We start from the raw sequence: 21,843 nt of genomic DNA, 5'->3' as shown, positions 1-21,843 counted from the left end.
TATCCTCGAAGTGGCCTGAGGAGTTTATATTATATTGTCTTGTTGATCAACAAAGTTACAAGAGTTCACAGTCTTATCGTAAAAAATTGTTTGATTTCTTCCCTCCCTTTTTTAGTACATCTTTCCATGCTATATACCACAGTCTTGGTATCATCCCTACCATACACTTGTAGGTTAGATTCTGAGAACTCCTTCCTATCCTATCCAACGCCTCCCAGAACTATCAACTAATAGCTGTAAGGTTACTTGACCACTGTTCAGGCATCACCTCCACATTAATGCAGCCAGAGAATTGGTTGGGAGGCATTTAATGTGGAGGTAGTAGTTTTTTGAAGATATTTGTTTCCCTCCTCCTTTCTTACCCCTTGTCCAATGTCCAACTCTTAGTTGTGATGTAACTTCGAAAAAAGTCCATGATGATATGGCACTCTTACTGGCCTCGGACCCTTGTTGCCGAGATGGCTTTTCTCCTCGGACATTCGTAGGACTTATCTCATATTATCTCGACTTATCTCATATTATCTCTACTTTTCTCTTTACTCTGCTCCCTTTGTAATCTTATTTGGACATCTTCAGATTGACTAATGTCCTCAGATTAGGCTATAGACCCAGTTAGTACAGCCTTAACAGTACCTCCTGATTAACTGGCCCCCACATGAGGTATTTATAATGATTTTTTAAATTAACATTAGATGACTATATCACGATTATCCTATCTCACCATTGCCTTTCCCTGTTAATTATTTCACCATTTCCTTTTATTTCGAAAATTGTATATTAAATATTTAAAAAGAGTATTTATTAATACTCCTTAAATAAGAATAAGTTTACTATCACAACAATTTTTACAGATTTAGTCACAACTCGTTGATGTTACAAGTTGTAAGTAGTGGGAGAAAATAATAGGTCTATATGGGTTCATCATTCCATCACTCACAAGTTACCACACGAACAAGCCGTGGTAAAATTGTAAAAATAGTCATGGCATTGACTCACTCTCTAAATAATAAACATTCACCGTGGTCTGTGGCTAACATGCTTTTTTCTTGATAATTTGTACTATTTCTCTCAGTGCTTTGTTTTGTTTTGTACTACGAACTAACGATGGAGAGGTGCTTAAAGTTTGGGCTAAAAGGCATGAATGGTGCTCTCCAATGCAAGCTAAAGCTGCAGCTGTATATTGGGCAATCCAGCTAGCGCAAAAAGAAAAATGGCAGCATATCATCATCGAAGGAGATGCCAAGTCCTGTTTTGATCCCCTAACCACATCTGCATTGCAGCCTGATTGGTCCATTGCTACTATTATTAGTAATATACATGATACTCGTAAACTCTTTTTGAATTGTAATTTTAGTTGGGTTAGGAGATGTTGCAATACTGATGCCCATGTGGCTGCAAAGTATGCAATGAAATTTTGTAGAGCTTGTTATTTCAGTATGTATAGTCTCCCTGTAGTAATTGTTGATGCATGTAAGAATGACAGCCTTTGTTTTGTTTGTTGAATGATAAAGTTGTTGTTTAGCCAAAAAAAAAAAAGAAATGCTTGTTTTATTAGTTGAATATTTCCAAAAGGTTAATTTGTATTTTTACCCACAAAAGTAATTTAGTTAGGCTAACTAATAAGATCTCTTTTCATCTATGATTGAAATTGAAAATATCTATGTTGTGTCTTGATAAAACTGATTAATGACGCACATTTCAAAATTTTGACATTTATGATTACGGCTTATTATGCTTTTTAATAACTTCACTTTTCCTCTCTGTCCCATTCACTGAAGCCAAGCTCTTTCTCCCAATCTTGACATATGTTATTAGCTGATTGCACATCTTTTAAAATCTTAATAGTTCCATTTAATCCAGGACAGTGGAAAAGTTACCTGGTTCGAAAATATTTTTAAAAGTTTTTTATAAAAAAAAATAATAATTAATTTTAATATTAAAAATTTCCGGTTTATTAACCTCTATATGTTTACATTTATGGTTCAAGTGTATACATTTGCATGAACAATGCACAATATGCAATCTTGTATATTATTCATGCAAATGTGTACAATGGTGTACATGTTTAATTAATCGACAACATAAATTGTACATTATCATTTGTAAATGTAAAAAAACATAATTTTCCTTCCATTTAACAATAAATCATACAAATTTTGGTATCTTCTAGGTATTTTTATTGAAGGCATTTAAAGTTAAAATTCTCAGCTTCTAACTATCAAATTTATTTATAAAAAAAACAAAAAAAAACAAAATAAAATCACACAAATCTCAAATCAAACTTCCGGCTAATTCTCAAGGAAGTACAACAGGCATTAAGGCAAATAGTTTCTTCATTTTCTCAATGTCAATCCTTGTTAACCAGTTCCTTTGATGCTTTCTAGTGTTTTCCCATGTCTTTTTAAGATAATAAAACAAAATTATCAAATTGAAGCCAATTTGATTTGATATTTTTGTGTAAGTGGCACGCATGTAATAAGACCCCTCTCTCTCCTGTACAAAGGCCACACCTTCCCAGTGTAACTTCTTATATAAGTTCTCATTTCTCTCTCTCTTTGCAAGTAGACAAAGAAAACTTTAATATCTTGTTATTATCAAAATGAAGAGTGATGAATGAGTATTTGGCCCCTTTTTAACTCTCAATACAAATACAAATGTAATGAATTGAAGTATTGAACAAAAATTAGTTTCATGCAAAATTGAGTCCTGGGTAACAACTTACAAATAAATTATTTTCCTATCCTACTCAGTTCGCTCAAATATTCTCTATTGTTTTTTATGTTTGAAAGGCTGAAATATCATATATCGAACTAAGAATTCAAAACTGGTTTGGTCTAACAAGCCTAGAATGTATAATGTTTTCCCTTAACCAGTTTTTCCTAGCGTGGGGTTTTGTAAAAGTGACTATATAAAATAAAAAAAGTAGATTCTTATACTAAAATAAAAGAAAAAATTTAGACTGGCTGATATAAATGCTCTAAGGTTCCAAATTTGCATGCTATACGATCATAAATTGCACAGAAAGAGTGAGGTTAGGGCCAAATTTGTAGAGATGAAGACTTTTTTAAACTAATAACCTTTTTTTGCCTATTAATGTAACTTGACCCAAGAACAAGTAAAATGCATGTACTGTAGATCCTGTCAATAATCTGATCCAAAGACCTTTCCCTCTGAATTGTACAACGAAGGCCATGAGGCCCATACTAGACAGTCTAGACTCCCACCTAGATACCATGCCCCAAGATTGACATGGGGTCCTAAATGATGTCAGCCTCATCTTCTAACAACCCCAGATGCATGGTAGAATATAACAGAGTTTATGGCAAGCATAACAGCACCTACAGTAGATGTGGGATATGTGCCAAATGTTAAATATTTGGCACATATCCCACACCAAACCCAATTTGAGACCATTTAGCAAATGTGGGATATGGTTTTTTTTTTTTTTTTTTTTTTTTTTTTTTTTTTTTTTTTTTTTGCGACATTCAACAGTACCGTGACATATTATTTATTGTTTGTTTATTGTGTTGATGAATAGTAAATATTATTTTAATGTATAGAATTGAATTATAAAACATCTAATAAATGAGATGTTGTAAAATGATGTGGTAAAATAATAAAATAGGCATTTGATGTGATAAAATGACATAATTTTTGGAACATCTACTACGGATGCTCTAACCATTAACAAGCTATATTCTAAAGAAGAAACTTTGTTGAAACATTCAACTTTGAATTGCAAGGAAAATGCTCAAGACTAAACAATAAAATTAATGCTTATTTGATACTATAGCTAGGTTCATAAAAACAGATTACAAGTCTGTCTGAAATGAGCTTATTTTTTATGAAATTGAAAACTGAAACTGAAAACACTGTAACAAAATAATTTTTAAATGTGTGAATGGTACCATGGAACCTATTTTTAATGAAAAAATTGCTAAAAAGTAGAATTTGTGGATCCGTGAACAATGCACTGATGTATTGTTCACCGTGAAAAAGTTCTCCTTTGCGGCTACTATTTATAAACAGTGCATGAACAGTAGCCACATTACTCCCTGAAACACGTGAAAAAAAAAAAAAAAAAAAAAAAAAACACGCAAAACGCTCAATCCAAACGGCCTCTACTTCTAAAGTTTTGTCCCAAGTTCACAACTCATTGTCTCATAGACATTAACTCAGCCACTTACATTAGATAAATGTCGGAAACTAAACTTGTAAGTCAACCAATAGCACTAGCCTCACTTGAAATTTATCCTATGAAAATCATTGTAAACTAAACCATATAATTGGTCTATGAAGGAATAGATCCCCTGAAAAAAAAAATATATATACCACTACAAAAAAAGGGGTCTTAAGCTGCGTTTGAAAAACGCAGCTTAAGAACCCAAAAACGCGGCTATAGGCTTTTAGCCGCGTTTTCTATGGCCGCGTTTATAAACGCGGCCTAAAGTCCGCAGCTCAAAGCCTATAGCCGCGTTTTCAGAAAACGCGGCTAAAACCAGACCTATAGCCGCGTTTTCAAAAAACGCGGCTCCAGGACATCTTCTAGCCGCGTCTCAAACGCGGCTATATCCGTGGACCTATAGCCGCGTTTTAAAAAACGCGGCTATAGGTATCACAGACAAGCTGAAAACGCCACCTATAGCGGCGTTTTATAGCCATTTTCCAGCAATATTGACTAAGCTATAGCCACGTTTTCAAAAACGCGGCTATAGGTTTTTTTATTTTTTTTATTTTTTTTCCCTGCTTCCTGAAGTTCCTGTTATACACACAATTTCCTGCTATACACACAACTCCCTTCTTTCACAACTCATGAATAAAATAAAAGTTCCCACCATAGGGGTAAAAGGACAAGTAGGACAAAGTTATGAAGAAAAAGAGAAGATTTTACTATGAACAATTTATATTAGTCGAAAGCTAAATTATATTACAGGAGAATGAAAATAGATAGATGTTGGAATACAAAGGTAGAGGAGAATAAAAATAGATAAATATACTAATTCTTTTGCAACTACTTTGATGTCAAAAGCAATAGCTTTGGTCAAGGTGCACATAAATACTTCCACAATCATTATACAACTTCTAGAAAAGCAGATAAGAAAAGAACCCAAATACTCTCACTCTTTATAGAGTGAACCAAATGATAATAGTTTCATATAAGAAGCTTAGCTAAGTCCAAATTTAATAATCCTCCAACCTGGCGCCTTCTCTTTTAAGAAAAGAAAAAAGAAAAAGGTTGACCCCAAAAAAAGAAAATTGGATTGGGTTCCAAATTAATTAGGTTGAGTCGGGTCAAGGGTCTACTTGTTTTAATTTTGTGTTGAGTAAAAAAATTCAAGTTCAAGTCAGGTCCAATTTCGCCACATCTAGCCTAAGGCCCCCACTAGATAAAGCTCCCAAAACTGTAGTTTTTTTCACTATAAAATATAGATGACTTGTGTGCTCTCTCCACCACTAAAGAAGGTTCCCAAAATTGTGGCTCAGTAGAAATCCAATTAATTTGAAACTCTAAGTCGTAGCAATATATATTGTAAGCATGTCAAATGATCATTGATTATCAATTGCATCTAACATTTTTTAGGTTTCAATTTTTGTAAGCCAAACTCCCACAAGTTAGATTGTCAATATAAGACACAAAATCTCCCATGTTGTCACACACCAAACAATCACTCTATTTTTCAATACAAAAACCAAAGTTGGGAATTAGATTTCAGCTTTCCTTCATCATGCATTGCCTTACCTAAGGTAATGAATTTTTTTTTTTTTGAAATAAATAATAATAATAATTTTCGTCTCTTTTTGTTAAATTTTATACCTGAACTGTGTACTTTTAATTATTCTCTATCTAAAATTAATATATTGGCTTGATTGGTACTAATTCATTAAGTTATGTGTTGATTTGCCTTTACTTAGGCATCTTGAGGCCATTAGGTGATTCCATTTTTAGGTGAGGAAATAGTGCCTTTAATATATTAGAATATATTTTTCTATGCTTTAAATTTTATTTATCATTGTCATATTATAATTCTATATTGTAGATAGTGTTTCTTTTATTATATATTCTTTTTCTACTAGAAAAATAATCACAACAATGTTGAGACATGAAATGTCATCATTATTGGCTATATAAAAATATTAGATTTTTTTCCCCAAATGTATCTATTGCTTGTAGAATTTTACTTACAAAACTTGTTACAGTTGTTTTGTAAAGAATTTAAAAAAAAAAAAATTATACAATCGTACTTAAAATTACTATTTCACAACAAGATTAAGTAGATCAATTAGAAAGATTATCAACTAAAAATACAAAAACTGAATTATAAATTTTTGCATCTCAAAAGGCAAGAATTTATGGATTTTAAATTTATATATATAATATTAAAAGTTAATATTCAAATATAGAAAAATTCTAACTTAAAGTTGTTGCCTTGAGCGGGAAACTATATGGAGCCATCCCAACATACATAAAATGTAAAAGAAATAAAAGAAGAAAGACATAAAGAGTTGGTAATAATAATAATATCATGTAGGTGGAACATAAAGAAAGATAGTAAATAATACCATAAATAATTAAATTAAACAATTAAAAATAGACTGAATGGACCAAAATGACCGAAGTGAACTGAATGGACCGAAAGGACTGAAGTGGACTAAAAGGACCGAATTGGATCGAAAGGACCAAAATGGACTAAAAGGACCGAAAGGACCAAAATAGACTGAATGGACCGAAAGGACTGAAGTGGACTAAAAGGACCGAATTGGACCGAAAGGACCAAAATAGACTGAATGGATCGAAGTGGACCGAAAGGACTAAGGTGGACTGAATAGACCGACATGGACCAAATTGGACAAATTATCAATAACAATGAAATGTCATTATTAGTTTATTATCAATAATTCTGAAATCTATCGGACGCTATAGATTAAAAATCTCTAAAAAAAAAAAGGGTAAAAGACTATGAGGCTGAATATTAAAAAGTTTCTTTACATTTTAAGTGCAATAACTAATCGATTCAAATCCTGTGATAGATAAGTGGGTTTAATTTGATTAGTTGAAATGAAATTTCAATACTGGAGAAACTCTTAGATGTCTATCCATTTTGAATTCATGCCCTCATTTTTGCCACCCAAATACAGCAACCCAAAAAGAAAAGAACAGGAAAAAGAAAACTTATATTTTGAAAAATAAGCTAATTAGTGACAGATGCACTATTGTCATTGAAAAAAACACTAACAATTAAATTGCAGATGCAGCACAAGTGCACGACCATACAACTTGAAATTGGATGACCCCAAACAACTTTGTCGAAAGCCTTGTAAAACAACTTCCCAATAATTACATTATATTTCATCCTTTTTCATTACAGGTCGACTAATATTTAAAAGTTCTATTTATCAAAAAATATAAAACAAATTCCTCTAACCTTGTCATAATTAGTACAGTATTGTTACTATTTTATGTCCTGCTAGTATTCCTAATATTGCATCTATACATTGTTTAAATTGGAAGTTGGGCGATTCACTTAAAATCCCTCTTCCACACCCCCACCCCTCTTCCCTCTTCCTATAAAGATTTCTAGCTCCACCCATAGGAGCCTCATTTTAGGATTTCTCCTAGTCCTATATATAGCTAAATGAGTTTATTTTATAATCTATGAAGTAATTAGGATATCCATAGACTTGCTTGACCTATATACAACTCACACACACACACACAGAGCAGCAGCACACACACACACACACACAGAGAGCATCAGCAGCAGCAACACACACACACACACACAGCAGCAGTAGCAGCAACACACACACACACAGAGCAGCAGCACAAGCAACACACACACACACACACACACAGAGCAGCAGCACACACACACACACACACACAGCAGCAGCAGCAGCAACACACATACCCACACACAGAGCACAGCACACACACACACACACACACACACACACAGCAGCACCAGCAACACACACACACCAGCAGCACACACACAAACACAGAGCAGCACCAGTGGCAAGCCTAGGGTCTAGTTTTGGGCAAGTGGGTTGGGCCCGTGGGCCGTAATGTAAAGTTGGAGTTCAAGGCCCAAGGCCCAAATGGGTCTGGGGTCCCGTGCCGTACAATTCCATATTCCAATGTGTTGATTAAAATTGAAATTTGATCTTCATGATGGGATTTCACTAGCTATAATAGTGATACATTCTAGGAATAATGACTGTTAATAAGAAAGGAAACACACATATATGCATACCATTTAAACTTCACTTTCATATGGTATATAGGATTAATGTCAATACTGTGCTCATTATCAATGTGGTCTACCATCTTCACAGGCATATTTTCATGAGACCAGACAATGTTCAAGTAATAACCACAAAAAAGGTTAAATTCTCGAATGAAAAGGTAATTAACAGTTACAGTTAAACTAAAAACTAAGGAGTGATAAATTACACAAGCCTTTGTCACAGAAAAAATATATATTATTTGAGTCTTATCTAAGTAAGTTGAAAAAAAAATGTAAAAAGCATATGCCACTAAAAGTACAGTGCACAGAAGGTCTATTATCTTTAATTATTCCATAAACTCATCCTTTAGAGTGAAAATAGTGAACATATATAAAAGGGATACAAGGTGACACTTGTCTTATGGTCAGGTAGCAAAACCAATTGTAAATAACAATAAAAAGAAAATCAAACTACAAGCCTCTTTTACTATTAATTCACTGATATTTGACAAGCTATACAATGAATTATTAGAATTCTTATTCAATCTAAACAATTTTACTTCTTTTTTAAATATAAATTAGTATCTGCCTGAAAGAGCAATTATGAGGATGGATGAGATATGTAAGGCACTGTAAGAGATCAAGGTTGGTTCCTTTGTGCTGGCACATGCATGTCCACTATTCAATACCTTAGACAACACACACACAGACACACACAGAGCAGCAGCATATCCTATAACAGCAACATACACACACACACACACACACACACACAGCAGCACAAGCAACACACACACACACACACAGACAATAGGATCCGCAGCAACACAGACACAGACACACACACACAGCAGCACCAGCAACACACACACACCAGCAGCACACACACAAACACAGAGCAGCACCAGTAACAACACACACACAGAGCAGCAGCAGCAGCAACAGCAACATACACACACACACACACACACACACACACACACACACACAGCAGCACAAGCAACACACACACACACAGAGACAATAGGATCCGCAGCAACACACACACACACACACACACAGATATCAAAAACCCACCAAGCAAAAATGACAAACATGAATAAACCCAATATGAATTCATCGATCAAACATCTCCAAAACCAAATATTGAAATCTAAAACCAAATATTGAAATTGAACATTTATACCCAAAATCAAAACCCTAGATCGACGGCCCAAACCCTAAACCTAAAATCGAAACTGTAAAGCAAAAATAGGAACCCCAAAACAGGAATCAAAACAAAAAATTTTGAAAAACTTACTGCTAGTCGGCCTTACGAGAATGGGTGTCTGCCAGCGATCGGTGAGAAGGAAACGAAGAGGAGGAAGAGCGGAGGGAGGAAGGGGATTCACATAGGGTTGAAGTGAGGGGATTCACATAGGCTTGAGATCGGTGAGAGTGGGCTGAGATCGGTGAGGGGAGTGTGAGATCGGTGAGAGTTGTCTGAGATGGGTGAGAGTTGTCTGCGATCGGTGAGGGGATGTGCGAGCGTTGAGGGGACTGTGTTGGAGCGGTGAGGGGAATGGGTGATCGGTGAGGGGAGTGTGGGCGATCGGTGAGGGTCTTGTGCGATCGGAGAGCCAGTTTTCTGATTCGATGGTGAGGGATTCCACGTTTCGTTTTTTTTTTTGTTTATACTGAAACTTGAAGCTGCGTTTCAAACGCAGCTCCATCCTGGTACAGTACGTTTCAAGGGGTCTGAAGCTGCGTTTTTGAAACGCAGCTCAAGCTACAATTAAAAAAAAAAATTAGCCGCACGGCCTGAAGCCGCGTTATTGAGCCGCGTTTTTGGAAAACGCGGCTCTAGCCTTTCCTTTGAGCCGCGTTCTTGGAAAACGCGGCTCAAAGGAACGGCTGAAGCCGCGTTTTCCAAAAACGCGGCTCCAAAACGCGGCTTCAGGCTCCGTTTTTTGTAGTGTACATCCCGACTCCACTGTCATTATCAAACAAGATGCATGGATATGTCATCTGAATAATTTAAACCATTATGACTGAAACGATATACAAATTCATTAAAACATACTACGAATTAGAGAAAAAAAAAAAAAAAAAAAAATCCAAATCATGGTCTGGCTGACTGAAATATATGCATGTGCACATTCAATAGCAGTAGACATATTTGAAATTCATCCTATCAAAATCCTCCTTATTTAGCAGCCAGTCGAAGTATAAACAGAACCTGAGCGTCATTTTCTGCAGAAATGCCAATCTTCATCGTCATCATCTACAAATACGTGAGAACTTGAGTTAATATGATACTTTAACCAAAAAAAAAAAAAAAGAAACGAAAAGAAAGCAATTAATAATTCTATCATACTGTTGAGTGAGTAAATTGAGTTGCGTCTCGCCTGCTTAGGCATCACACCAATGACATGTAGAGAAGAAAATAAGTCTCTAGTTTTGGCAGTTCAAAAATTTTTCAGGAAAAAATGTCTAACATTTGCGAGCACAAGGTGAATATAAAAAATAGCATCATACTCCGAAACTTACAAATAGGATGCCAAAATACGACTGAACCATCTACCAAACAGCAAAATCATTAAAACATAAAAAACTGAGACAAAAAACAAAAAAATTGTAAGCAAAAGTTCTCGCACTCTGGGTGTAAAATTGGATGTGTCCTAGAATGTTAAAAAGAAAAAGGATTGGATTGTACAGATTGAAAGGAAAAAAAGATAGAATAGTTTTTTGTTTTTTGTTTTTTGTTTTTTATTATAGACTTGTAACAGGAAGGATGTTTTGAGAGTCATTACCCTTCATTGGAGAATCTTTCCTTTTCTTTTTCTTTATTTTTTTGGGACATTATTGAAGAATCTTATTGATTCTTCAGAAGCACGACTACATTGTGCTTCTTCTGCAATTTCTGAGTTAATCAATTCCACATCTTCTTCATATACCAAACGGACTCCACACATCCGCACCAGAGTGTGTGGGCTAGAGGTCTCAAATTTAACCTCAATCTGACTGCATTGATCACCATTCGGAACAGTAGCAAGCCAATCATCACGAGACAGATACAACAGCCAAATGTGGTCCACACTAAATGACACCTTAAAGAAAATTTCAGAGGCATAATGACCGCGAGACCCATCACCAAGGCTTATCACATTAGCTCTAAAACCAAATGTCTCACCGGAAACATCAAACTCATCAACAGAATTAGGAGAATAAGAAATTTGGTGGCAGAGAACAAATCCCATCCACCTACTATTACACCAATTTGGAGACAGCTTTATGTACACTGATTTGCCTAAGTTTTGATGCGTTAACAAATGCAGAATTTCATTTCTGGGAATAATTATCTGAAATTCAGTTCCAGATCTATCTGCTTTCCTTTTGGTAGGAGTTTCATTTCCAGCTTTTGGACGAATTCCCTGTACCATTAAAAAAAAAAATGTTAACTTCATTTAACATTGAGAGAGAGGAGGTGTTATATACTTTGCATCGGATGCAGGAGAGAGAAGACATTACCTGTAAGTAACGGTTCAATATTGTATATGCCACACTGCTTACACTCTCATTATCTGGACGCCACTTGGAGTTTGGAAAAATGCTGGGTTCAAACAGTACTAGTGGTTTAGTTAGTGATGGTTCTAGGGAATAACAATGTTGAGCATTTATATATCTCACGGTTGATGGAAGGTCTGACAATGATTGAAGCATACTGCAGTTGCTCAAATCAAGAGCTTCCAGTTTCGAAAGTTGACTAATGCTTGCAGGTAGGTTGGCAAAACTGTTTCCACTTAGTGTTAAATACTTTAATGAGGAGAAGCAGCCAATACCATTGAGCCCAATTTCTTCAATTTGAGACATCCTACTCAGTTTAAGTTGTTTTAGGGAAAACTCAGGCCTCACAACCTTTCCAAAGTTGAGACATCCAAAATCTTTCAAGACAAGAACAGAAGAGGGAATTTCTCTAATGGCAGTTCCACTCAAATCAAGTTCCTTCAAACACTTCATTTTCCAAAGGTTATCTGGCAGGTTGGCAAGTTGTGAGCATTCGGAAAGAATGAGTATTTCAAGTGACCTCAAACTAATTATGTTTCTTGGAAGATATTCGAGATTTCTGCAGTATTCTAGATTTAGTGAAGTAAGGGCAGTCAAGCACTCAATTGATGAGGGTAATTTCTCGATAGCAGTACAATCCAAATAAAGTTTTGATAGGCTTTTCATAATCCCCTCAAATTCTGGAATCTTCTTGATATTTGAACAGCCAGAAAGATTAAGAATTATAAGGGACTTCATTTTAGTAGTCATGCTCGGAAGATTGGTAAGAGATTTGCAACTTTTTAGATCTAAAACATTCAGCTAGGGGTGTGCAGAAAACCCACCGACCCGCCAAACCCGACCCAACCCAACCCGACCCGCCGGGTTGGGTTGGTTTTTAAGGCTTGGTGGGTTGGGTTGGGTTACAAAAATTTTTTTTATGGCGGGTCGGGTTGGGTTTGGGTCATAAAATTACAAACCCGCCAAACCCGACCCGAACCACCTACCCATATTTAATATATATTTAAAATATATTTTATATTTAATAATTTTTTTTAAATCAATTGTAGGGCACTTTTATATATATATATATATATATTAATATATATTATATTTAATAATTAAAAAAAATAGTTGTAGAGCAGCATTTCCTCAATTTCTCCTACTAATACTAATTTAATATATATAAAAAGTATATTATATAATTAATAAATTTTTTTCAAATAGCCAGTTCTTCCTATCTTATATAAAAGTCAATTAGTTCACACAAATCCTAATAAATTACTATTGTTGTTTTGTTATTAGCATTGTTTGCCTTTAAAGAGTTACATTGATACTAATCTTTAAGTTTTTTTAATATGTTAATATATATTTTTTTTTTCTACTCAATTTAATAATAATACTAAAAAAATTTGTCAAACCCATGGGTTCAACCCGACCCAACCCGACCCATGTGGGTTGGGTTGGGTTGGGTTGAACTTATATGATGGGTTGGGTCGGGTTGAATTTTTTTTGACCCACCATGGTGGGTTGGGTCAAAAAATCCCTTCAACCCGACCCAACCCGACCCATGCACACCCCTACTGATTCAGCTTACTAAGTAGTCCAATAGACGGGTGGATCTCAACCAAATTTCTACAGCGTGTGAGATTTAGTGTCTCAAGTGTCGGAACCCCTGAGAAGTCAGGTGTCTGAATAAGGTTATAGGAATCTTGAAGATTGATGCATTTTAGTTTGTCCAAATACTGTTAAAAAAAAAAAAAACTACCATTAAACATAGAATTTATTTTAATAAGATAAATAAATTTTAATATAAGGAAATTCAATAATTAAAAGGAGGAAACTCAAAGTCTCAAATAGGCGGGGAGTGCATTGAAGCTACTCCTAAAGAAAAGAAATAATAATAATAGTGATGATAATAAGAGGAAGATGAAGTAGTAGTAGTACTTTTTACCCAAAAAAAAGTAGTAGTAGTAGAAAGGCAGCTTAATGAACAAAATTACCTTGACTCCTTCCCAAAGATATTTAATTTTTCTAGACTGTAAATTAAGTTCAACAAGCTCTTTTGGTTGGAAACTGGATGGCAAACTTTCTGAAGAATACCCAATCCATTGGAGAAATCTTGGGCCATTAGAAACATGATTGAGGCCATTCGAGATGTGCACATTGTGAATTTTAAGCAATCTAAGATTATACATCTTTGAAAAAACTTCAGGAAAGTCTTCAAAATTCCAGTCTCTTTCACATTCATAACTGTTTAGGACTATGGCTTGAATTGTTTTTGTTGCCTGAGAATCAAAAGCAAACAATCAGTGAATTAATTGCACAACAAAAGATAAGAAAACTAGAATTACTCATGTTTATATTGTGTCAAAAGAGATGAAAATAGCTACACCCTGTGTTTTCCAAATTTATAACCTCCTCTTAACCATTGGTGGACCCTTGGGAAATTGCCGTTTATTTGAGCCTTTGAGAAAAACAATTTATTTTTTGCATCCCCTCCTCTTCAAGAGTAATTTTTAGGTACTCTCAGAAAATAGTGCTCCCTCCTCTCACATTCATGGTACACATTAAATTCATGTTAGGATCTAACACAAATGTGAGTGGAATGGGCACCATTTCTTTAGAGTACCTAAAGAATTTTCCCCTCTCCACCTCCACCAAAAGAAGCCCTCAAATGGTGGGACCAACTTCTAATCTAACAATAAAAAATAGAAAAGTGTACTACGAGCCCTATTAGCAGAAAAGTTATTAAGACAGATTTATTAAAAGTTTACATCAGAATGGTGTTTAAAATTCATATATTAAAATTGTTATATATTATTCTTATAGTTATACATTAAAACTAAAAGGTGCCTTTTAGAGCCAAAAAAAAATAAAAATAAAAATCTAAATAGGAAATTACAACATTTCTTTTAAAATGATAAGGAAAAAAACAAAAAGAAATGAAGGCCATAAACAATGTTTTGTAAAAAAAAAAGCCTTTCATTATAGATTGAAAGATTGGTTGATTGAATCACAAAATTGAATTCGAATCTTTAATCAATGACACAATCACATTATGTCTTCAGAGTAAAATATAAGAAATCTTCAAAGACAATTTGTTAATATTAGCATCTTAAATGAAAATTTGTATCTTATATTTCATTACCTAAGTACTTAGGTAACTGCTTATCTATTCGATCATTTAAAAAAAAAAAAAAAACTAATTTAATGAATGAATTTATGTTATTATAATCATGTAACTGAAATAAAATTCTAGTTTTGCTATTATTCTTACCGTGGCATTGGTCAATACATGAAACAAATCCTTACAAAGCCACAATCTGCTACGCTCTCCAGGTTCATCAGGTGATTCTCGACAAATAATTTCTCTACCCATTTCTTGTAGAAGATCATGCATCCACAATTTTTCATTTTCTATGCTTAGGAGAGATTTATCCACAAGTACTCTTATACCAATTTGTGCATCAAAACCACAATTCTCTAATATCTCTATAACGCGGTCTTTTCTCTCCCCTTTAAAGTAACACGCAATATCCAAAAATATATTTTGCCACATTCTTTCTAGTCCATCGTAACTTACCTTAAGTATGTCAAATATTTCTCTTTTAGGAATTTTTCTAAAATTTTCCAATGCACTTAGCCATTCATCTATTGTTCTTCCAACCAAAAAAGAACCCAAAGTTTCAAGAGCTAACGGAAGGCCTTTAGTATAGACTACAACAGCTTGGGAGAGCTGCTTGTAACCTTCTTGGGGTTGCTCTCTTTTGAAGGCTTTCAAACAAAAAAGTTTTAAGGCATCATCATGGTTTAGTCCATTAGGCTTATATATTTTATGCACCCCATGTTGGACCAACAAATGTTGATCTCTAGTTGTTATGATGATCCAACTCCCCAATCCAAACCAGCCATGCTCTCTAGCCAACATTTCTAATTGGTGCAATTGATTAACATCATCAAGGACAAGTAGAACTTTCTTATGATGTATCCTTCTCTTGATCATGTCAACTCCCTCGTATACATCCCATATATCTATATTTCTTTCCTCCAAAATTTGTGCAAGTAGCTGCTTTTGTAATGGAAGCAAACCACGCTTTTCTGACTCTTCCCTAATATTAGCAACAAAGCTAGAAGCTTCAAAATGACAACGAAATTTATCATAAACAACTCTAGCAAGAGTTGTCTTCCCCAGTCCCCCCATACCAGAAATCCCTATCATGTAAACATCGTTCATAAAACCTAAATATGAAGTCAACAATTCCTCCATTGAAGAATCTATTCCTATCAAGTTGGTGGGAATGCTCGAAACACCTGAACTCAATTTATGTAATATCACTTCCACAATGTGTTGGATAAATTCTGCTTCATGCCTGCAAGAAAGATAGAACAATAATTACGTGATGGTCCAAACCAATCATAAAAGCGTGTGGAAGGAAGAAAATGTTAAATGGACAGCTGGTAGGGAGCTATAGTTTATGTTATATTCAGTTTAAACAGATCCGTGTTGATAACTTACAGGCAATTGTTATTATTTCCCAAGAAACAATTAAGGGCCTTCCCAATTATCGAACCAAAAAGAAAATTGAAAAGGCAGCGAAAGATGGAGAGAAGCAGGACGTATTATTAGCAGCAAAAATATCAGTATGGGAAAGCAAGTTAATAGCATTACTTAGGTTAGCATTGATTGACCATAAATTAGAATAATACTCATGTAAACAATTGGTTTGTGAATAAAATGGTTAAAATATGCTTTTGAGGATTTTATTTAACACAAAAAATGTAATTGAACCATAGCTAAATCATTCTGAAAACAGCTGACATGTTCACCATGAACTTAATCCAGTCTATAACTTGGCTTAGGGTAATTTTGGATCGTTTCTTTTTTTGTTTTGTTTTGTTTTGTTTTGTTTTTTTTTTTTTTTGGAGAAGAAAGGTAATTTTCGATCGTTAAAACATCATATTTGAGTTACAAAAGTGTTATAAACGTCTTCAAAAGTGGTGTTCGTTTAACTTAAATTCTCGAAGGGACTAGTCTAGAGGAATCGTTGAATGGTTGTCCATGATTGCCCAATCATATAATTTTGGAGCTAGGCTCTTGTTAGGTCCTAAAAGTTTAGAACAATTGGCAAACTATGACAAAACTTGTCTAGATATAGATCTTAGAGTTTGTAGGATTTATTAGACAATGCTCAAGGTATTGCAAGTCAGAATACAAAAAAAATGGAAGCTACAGGCTCAAGAATTCAAAATATGTCAAGTTCGACCTATTGAAAATTGTATCTGCATAATTTTTTGTTTGGCCCATTAGCCCAAACTTGTCCGTTTGAAACCCAAATCGTGATCTGCTTGCTGTAGTATTTAAAAGACATTATAAGCTAACCCTAGCTGGGGTTTTTACAGAGAGGAGTGCATCTTGTCGCTCCTATTGTAGATCTAGGGTTTTTGTACCCAAATCCCTCTCAAGTCTTCTACCAGCAATATTCCTTGAAGAATCTCAAGATCCGATGTTGTAAAAGTTGCTGCCATCACTAGTTATCAAAGGTGCTAGAGATTTAAACCTTCAAGGGTGGTCTTAGAGTCACAAACTGGAGAGTTTGTATTGCTAAACCTTTGAGTGAGATTTTAAAGTCACAAACATGGGCGTTTGTGCAAAGCAAATCCAAGAGAGAAAGAGTCCATGTATTCGGAGCTTGCACGAGGTTGTGTCAATAACTTACTATTGGAGATAGTAATAGATTTAGGGTTAAATTTTATTATAAAAACTTCAATTCTCTTTTAGTGGATTTTTTTTACCTTGAGGATAATTAGGTCAAATCCTCCCTAGGTTTTTACCTTGAAAAGGTTATTTTATTGGTTTTCCTGAGTGATCATATCTGTGTGTTATTTACTTTTTCGTTGCTATGCATGATATGATTTATCATTGTTTAACCTAAATCTCATAATTAATCTAAGTAATCACTTAGCTAATTAATTAAGTTAAACAATCTGTTTTAAAGGGTCTAGACAAACAAACAGCTTTCTTTTCCTTTGCTAGTCTGGATGGAGTCTATTCCACCAAGATATTTTACATTTTGTTGTTGCTGATGTTCCAGTTTCATGAATAAAACCAGTACGTACTATTTCTATAAAAATAAAAAAATAAAAAACAAAAAAGAAAAAGAAAAAAGAAATTAGAGTTAGACTTTGACCAGAGAAGTTAGTGTGTAAACTTATCTTACCAAAGCAAGTCAAAATATATAGAGTAATTATAATTTACCCTTATAGTTTGGTCTTTTCACAATTTAGTACACAAAGTTTCTATTACTACATCTAAATCATTAAAGTTTCCACTAAAATGAATTCTTTTGGGCTTCGTCCTAGAGTTTTTTCACATATATATGTGACACATGTGAGTAATTTTATGAGACTGACTTAATGAAAATACCCCTCACAGATACAACATTCCACTCTCCAATTTTTTTCTCCAGAAAATGTTAGAAATCAATGACAAAGGTAAAGTTAAAAAAATTATAATAATTAAAAAATAGAGACATGTCCATCATGAAAATTTAATTTTAAGATAAAATGAAAATTTAAGCCTAACCTAAACCCCCCAACCCTAAAGGTGTTTCTCCTAGAAAACCAACACAATTCTCTCAATCAGCTATGGAAGTCTAAGCCCTATTGAAACTCTCAATCGTGGCTCTCTTCTTCATATTTTGCTGTTTGGTTGTTTGGGTACTTCATTTTGAGGGCCTTTATTTTACATTTTTTCATTGATGTTTGCTTTCTTACTTTAACAATATTTGATTTATTTTACTCACTTTGCTTTCTCTGAATTTCTAAATTATGCTATGTTTTAACTTAGTTTACATGCTATGTTTGCTTTCTTTGAACCTGGACTCACAAAGAAATATCAATTTAGTTATAAGGCTCTTAGCACCTTTGTAGTAAGTGTTTATGAGATAAACATTAGACCAATTAATTAATCTATTATGTATTGTGTAACTTGTGTTTGGTAGAATTTTACTGATACTAATTGTGAATTTTGCTGTTGTATGTGTAGATCAATTATGATACGGCTAGAGTTGTAGTTAGTGACTTAGTTACTACATTAGTGAGCCACCCCCTATGATGGCTATAAAATAAATTAAAAAAAAAAATTAATGTCTAAATATATTTAAGAAGATTTTTTTTTGTAAATACTCTTAGCTATTATTTTTATTTTACTTGTAGTTTAAATTTGTTGTTGTTGTTGTATAATGTTGGACAATTGTTATATCTTCTGGTTGCAGTGTTTATGAGATAAACATTAGACCAATTAATTAATCTATTATGTATTGTGTAACTTGTGTTTGGTAGAATTTTACTGATACTGATTGTGAATTTTGATGTTGTATGTGCAGATCAATTATGATACGGCTAGAGAGTTGTAGTTAGTGACTTAGTTACTACATTAGTGAGCCACCCCCAATGATGGCTATAAATAAATTAAAAAAAAAAATTAATGTCTAAAATATTTTTATTTTTGTAAATTCTCTTAGCTATTATTTTTATTTTACTTGTAGTTTAAATTTGTTGTTGTTGTTGTATAATGTTGGACAATTGTTATATCTTCTGGTTGCAATTGGAGTATTTTTTAACACATTCACAAAAAAAAAAAAAAAGAATAGATTGGAACATCAACGCCTTAACGATCTACTCTATGTCCATTTCAACCTAAGACTGCAGCAAAGGTACCAATCATTATTATTTACATGCAAAACTCTAATTGTTAAATTGCTTCCTTCCAATTTCCATTACTTTCAAATTCTAACTTTTAACACGTGCATAATAAATTTGTGAAGAAATTACTTCAAGCATCGAAACTATGATCCTATTAAATTTGAAGTGTTTCATGAGAATACCAATTGGGTATTAGAGGATGAGCCAACAAATTGGACAATGGAGGAATTGGAGACATTCCAAAATGAATTAGCAGCTTGTACAATCCAAGACAACCAAAATGATATTGGTTAGTTTGTTACATTAATTGCAAATTCACTTATGTTGGTGCATGTATTTTCATTTTATTTCATTTTTGACCTTATACAAGAGTTTAAATGTATGTAGATAAACTAAACTTGGAAGAGTTGGTTGAAGATGATGACAATGATGATGGAGATCCTAGTAACCAATATGAAGCTAGGAGCGAGAAGCCTAATGAAAATGAGGATCTAATAACAAGGTTGATGTTGGAGTTTTCAACGAAGTTAGAGCTTCAAGTTTAAGCCCGGATTGTAATCCATGCAAATGGAGTCATTGGACCAACTAGTGAGAGACTGGGAACAATATGCATTAGAGTTTGAGATTTGCCCTTTTTTTTAATATACAGAAGTTTAAGATATGTAACAAGATTTTATTTAGAAAAGACTTTGTTGCAATCTTATGACATTCATTTATTTGGCTTGTGAATTTTATAGAATTTCTAATGCTATTGCTTGTGAAACATTGATTTTGAATTATAATGGTGAGTTTAATTTAGGCAAATGTCCATTTTTTAAAATTTACATATTCATGTTATGATTTCCCAAACTTACATAAATTTGCACATATATATATATATATATATGTATGTATGTATGTATATGTATATGTATATGTATATGTATATATAATTTTGAAATTTTTTTATTTGATCTTGTGGCTCAACTAGTGACCTACTGGTTGAACAAATGACCCAACTTATACACCGGGTCAACATCCGCTCTAGGTTTAATAACTAAGGTTATATGTAATAAGATATTGTATTTTGATTTCTCTGATGACATTGGTGGTTGAAGAAAACTAATGGGGAAAGAAAAGGAGGTTTTACATATGAAATTTTTAAACGAGTGTATGCGCATAGATGTATGGTTTTTCCATATGCATTCATAATTTTCCATGCTTTAATTTGCACTGCATTCTGTTCCTTTTGATTTAAAATAATAAAAATAACAACAACAATAGGGAAGAATGAAAAATAACAGGAGCACAGACTTCCAAAATACAACAGAATTTTAACTACTATATGTAATATTTCAATCAAGCATTTTATGATACATTCCAATAGCTATTTATATACTTCATTGTATGTAAAAGAATTATTGTCGTTTATAACTTAATATATCAAAAGAAATAAGCTTGTCATGAAAATTACCTATTTTGTAAAGGCCAACCAGCAAGATTAGCCACTTCTCTCAAAGCAGCTCTCCATATTTCAACTTTCTCCATATTTCCCTTAAATTGATCTTCAAGATCATCAAAAGCATTTTGAAAAGGTCCTGTCTGATTTCGTATATTAGATGCATCCACATCATAAAAAACCGGCAGAATTGTCAATCCTGTCTCTTTCATGGATCTAACGATCTTTTCAAGCTCATTTAAGCACCATGTCGAAGATGCATAGTTTCTTGAGAAAATGATAATAGTAAATCTAGATTCTTCTATGGCATTCAAGAGCTCTTGTGAAATTGATTTTCCTCTCTCAAGTTTTTCATCGTCCCTAAAGGTCAAAACACCCTTCCTTTTCAAGGCATCATATAGATGGTCTGTAAAACTCCTACGCGTGTCCTCCCCTCTAAAACTGAGAAAGACATCGAATTTCCACCTAGATGTTGAAGAACAATATGGTGATGATGTTGACAATCCTTGATGGCTTACAGAATTCGTTGGAATCCGAAGGCTACTAAGCTTCCTCTTAACTACTGGGACAGCCCTGGATAGCTTTTTGCATTTTCTAGAGTTTAATAGTATAAAAAAATTAAAAATTAAAAATCCTATCAAATGAAAACTTTATTTGGTCAATAGAAGAAATATGGCTAATTATTTTCCATTGATTTTTTTTTTCCCAAAAACAAACAACAAGCTAAATAAGAAAATTTAAGAAATTGTTGTTCAGCTTATTTAAGGTTATTATGGAAAATAAAATAATTTAATTAATTTTTTTTTAAATAACTCAATTTTATAAAACATTTATGTTTGAAACAAAAAAATAAACGTTAAAAAAAAAGTATTTCCAAATTCAATTCAAACTGTACTGCACATAGCACGTCGTAGAGAAGGCGATAGAGAAAAAAATCTGTTTCAT

General features: G+C 33.6%; 2 protein-coding genes across 2 annotated transcripts; both read right to left on the bottom strand.

Moving 5' to 3' along the window:
* Positions 1-11,053: 11,053 nt before the first annotated feature.
* On the bottom strand, positions 11,054-12,548 carry LOC115985792 (disease resistance protein RPP2B-like). Its single transcript, XM_031108688.1, has 2 exons — positions 11,739-12,548; positions 11,054-11,641 (listed from the first exon to the last, which is right to left on the bottom strand). The coding sequence occupies exons 1-2, from the start codon at positions 12,522-12,524 to the stop codon at positions 11,054-11,056; spliced, it is 1,374 nt and encodes a 457-aa protein (XP_030964548.1). The 5' UTR covers positions 12,525-12,548.
* Positions 12,549-13,305: 757 nt separating this feature from the next.
* Positions 13,306-21,843, bottom strand: LOC115985790 (TMV resistance protein N-like). The gene is made up of 5 exons (XM_031108687.1): positions 21,794-21,843; positions 20,914-21,492; positions 15,034-16,126; positions 13,757-14,041; positions 13,306-13,498 (listed from the first exon to the last, which is right to left on the bottom strand). The coding sequence occupies exons 1-5, from the start codon at positions 21,841-21,843 to the stop codon at positions 13,334-13,336; spliced, it is 2,172 nt and encodes a 723-aa protein (XP_030964547.1). The 3' UTR covers positions 13,306-13,333.

Source organism: Quercus lobata, chromosome 4 (genome assembly GCF_001633185.2).
Source record: "Quercus lobata isolate SW786 chromosome 4, ValleyOak3.0 Primary Assembly, whole genome shotgun sequence".
Classification (NCBI taxonomy): domain Eukaryota; kingdom Viridiplantae; phylum Streptophyta; class Magnoliopsida; order Fagales; family Fagaceae; genus Quercus; species Quercus lobata.
Note: the sequence above shows the minus strand (reverse complement) of the source record. Positions and strands in the feature narration are given on the sequence as shown.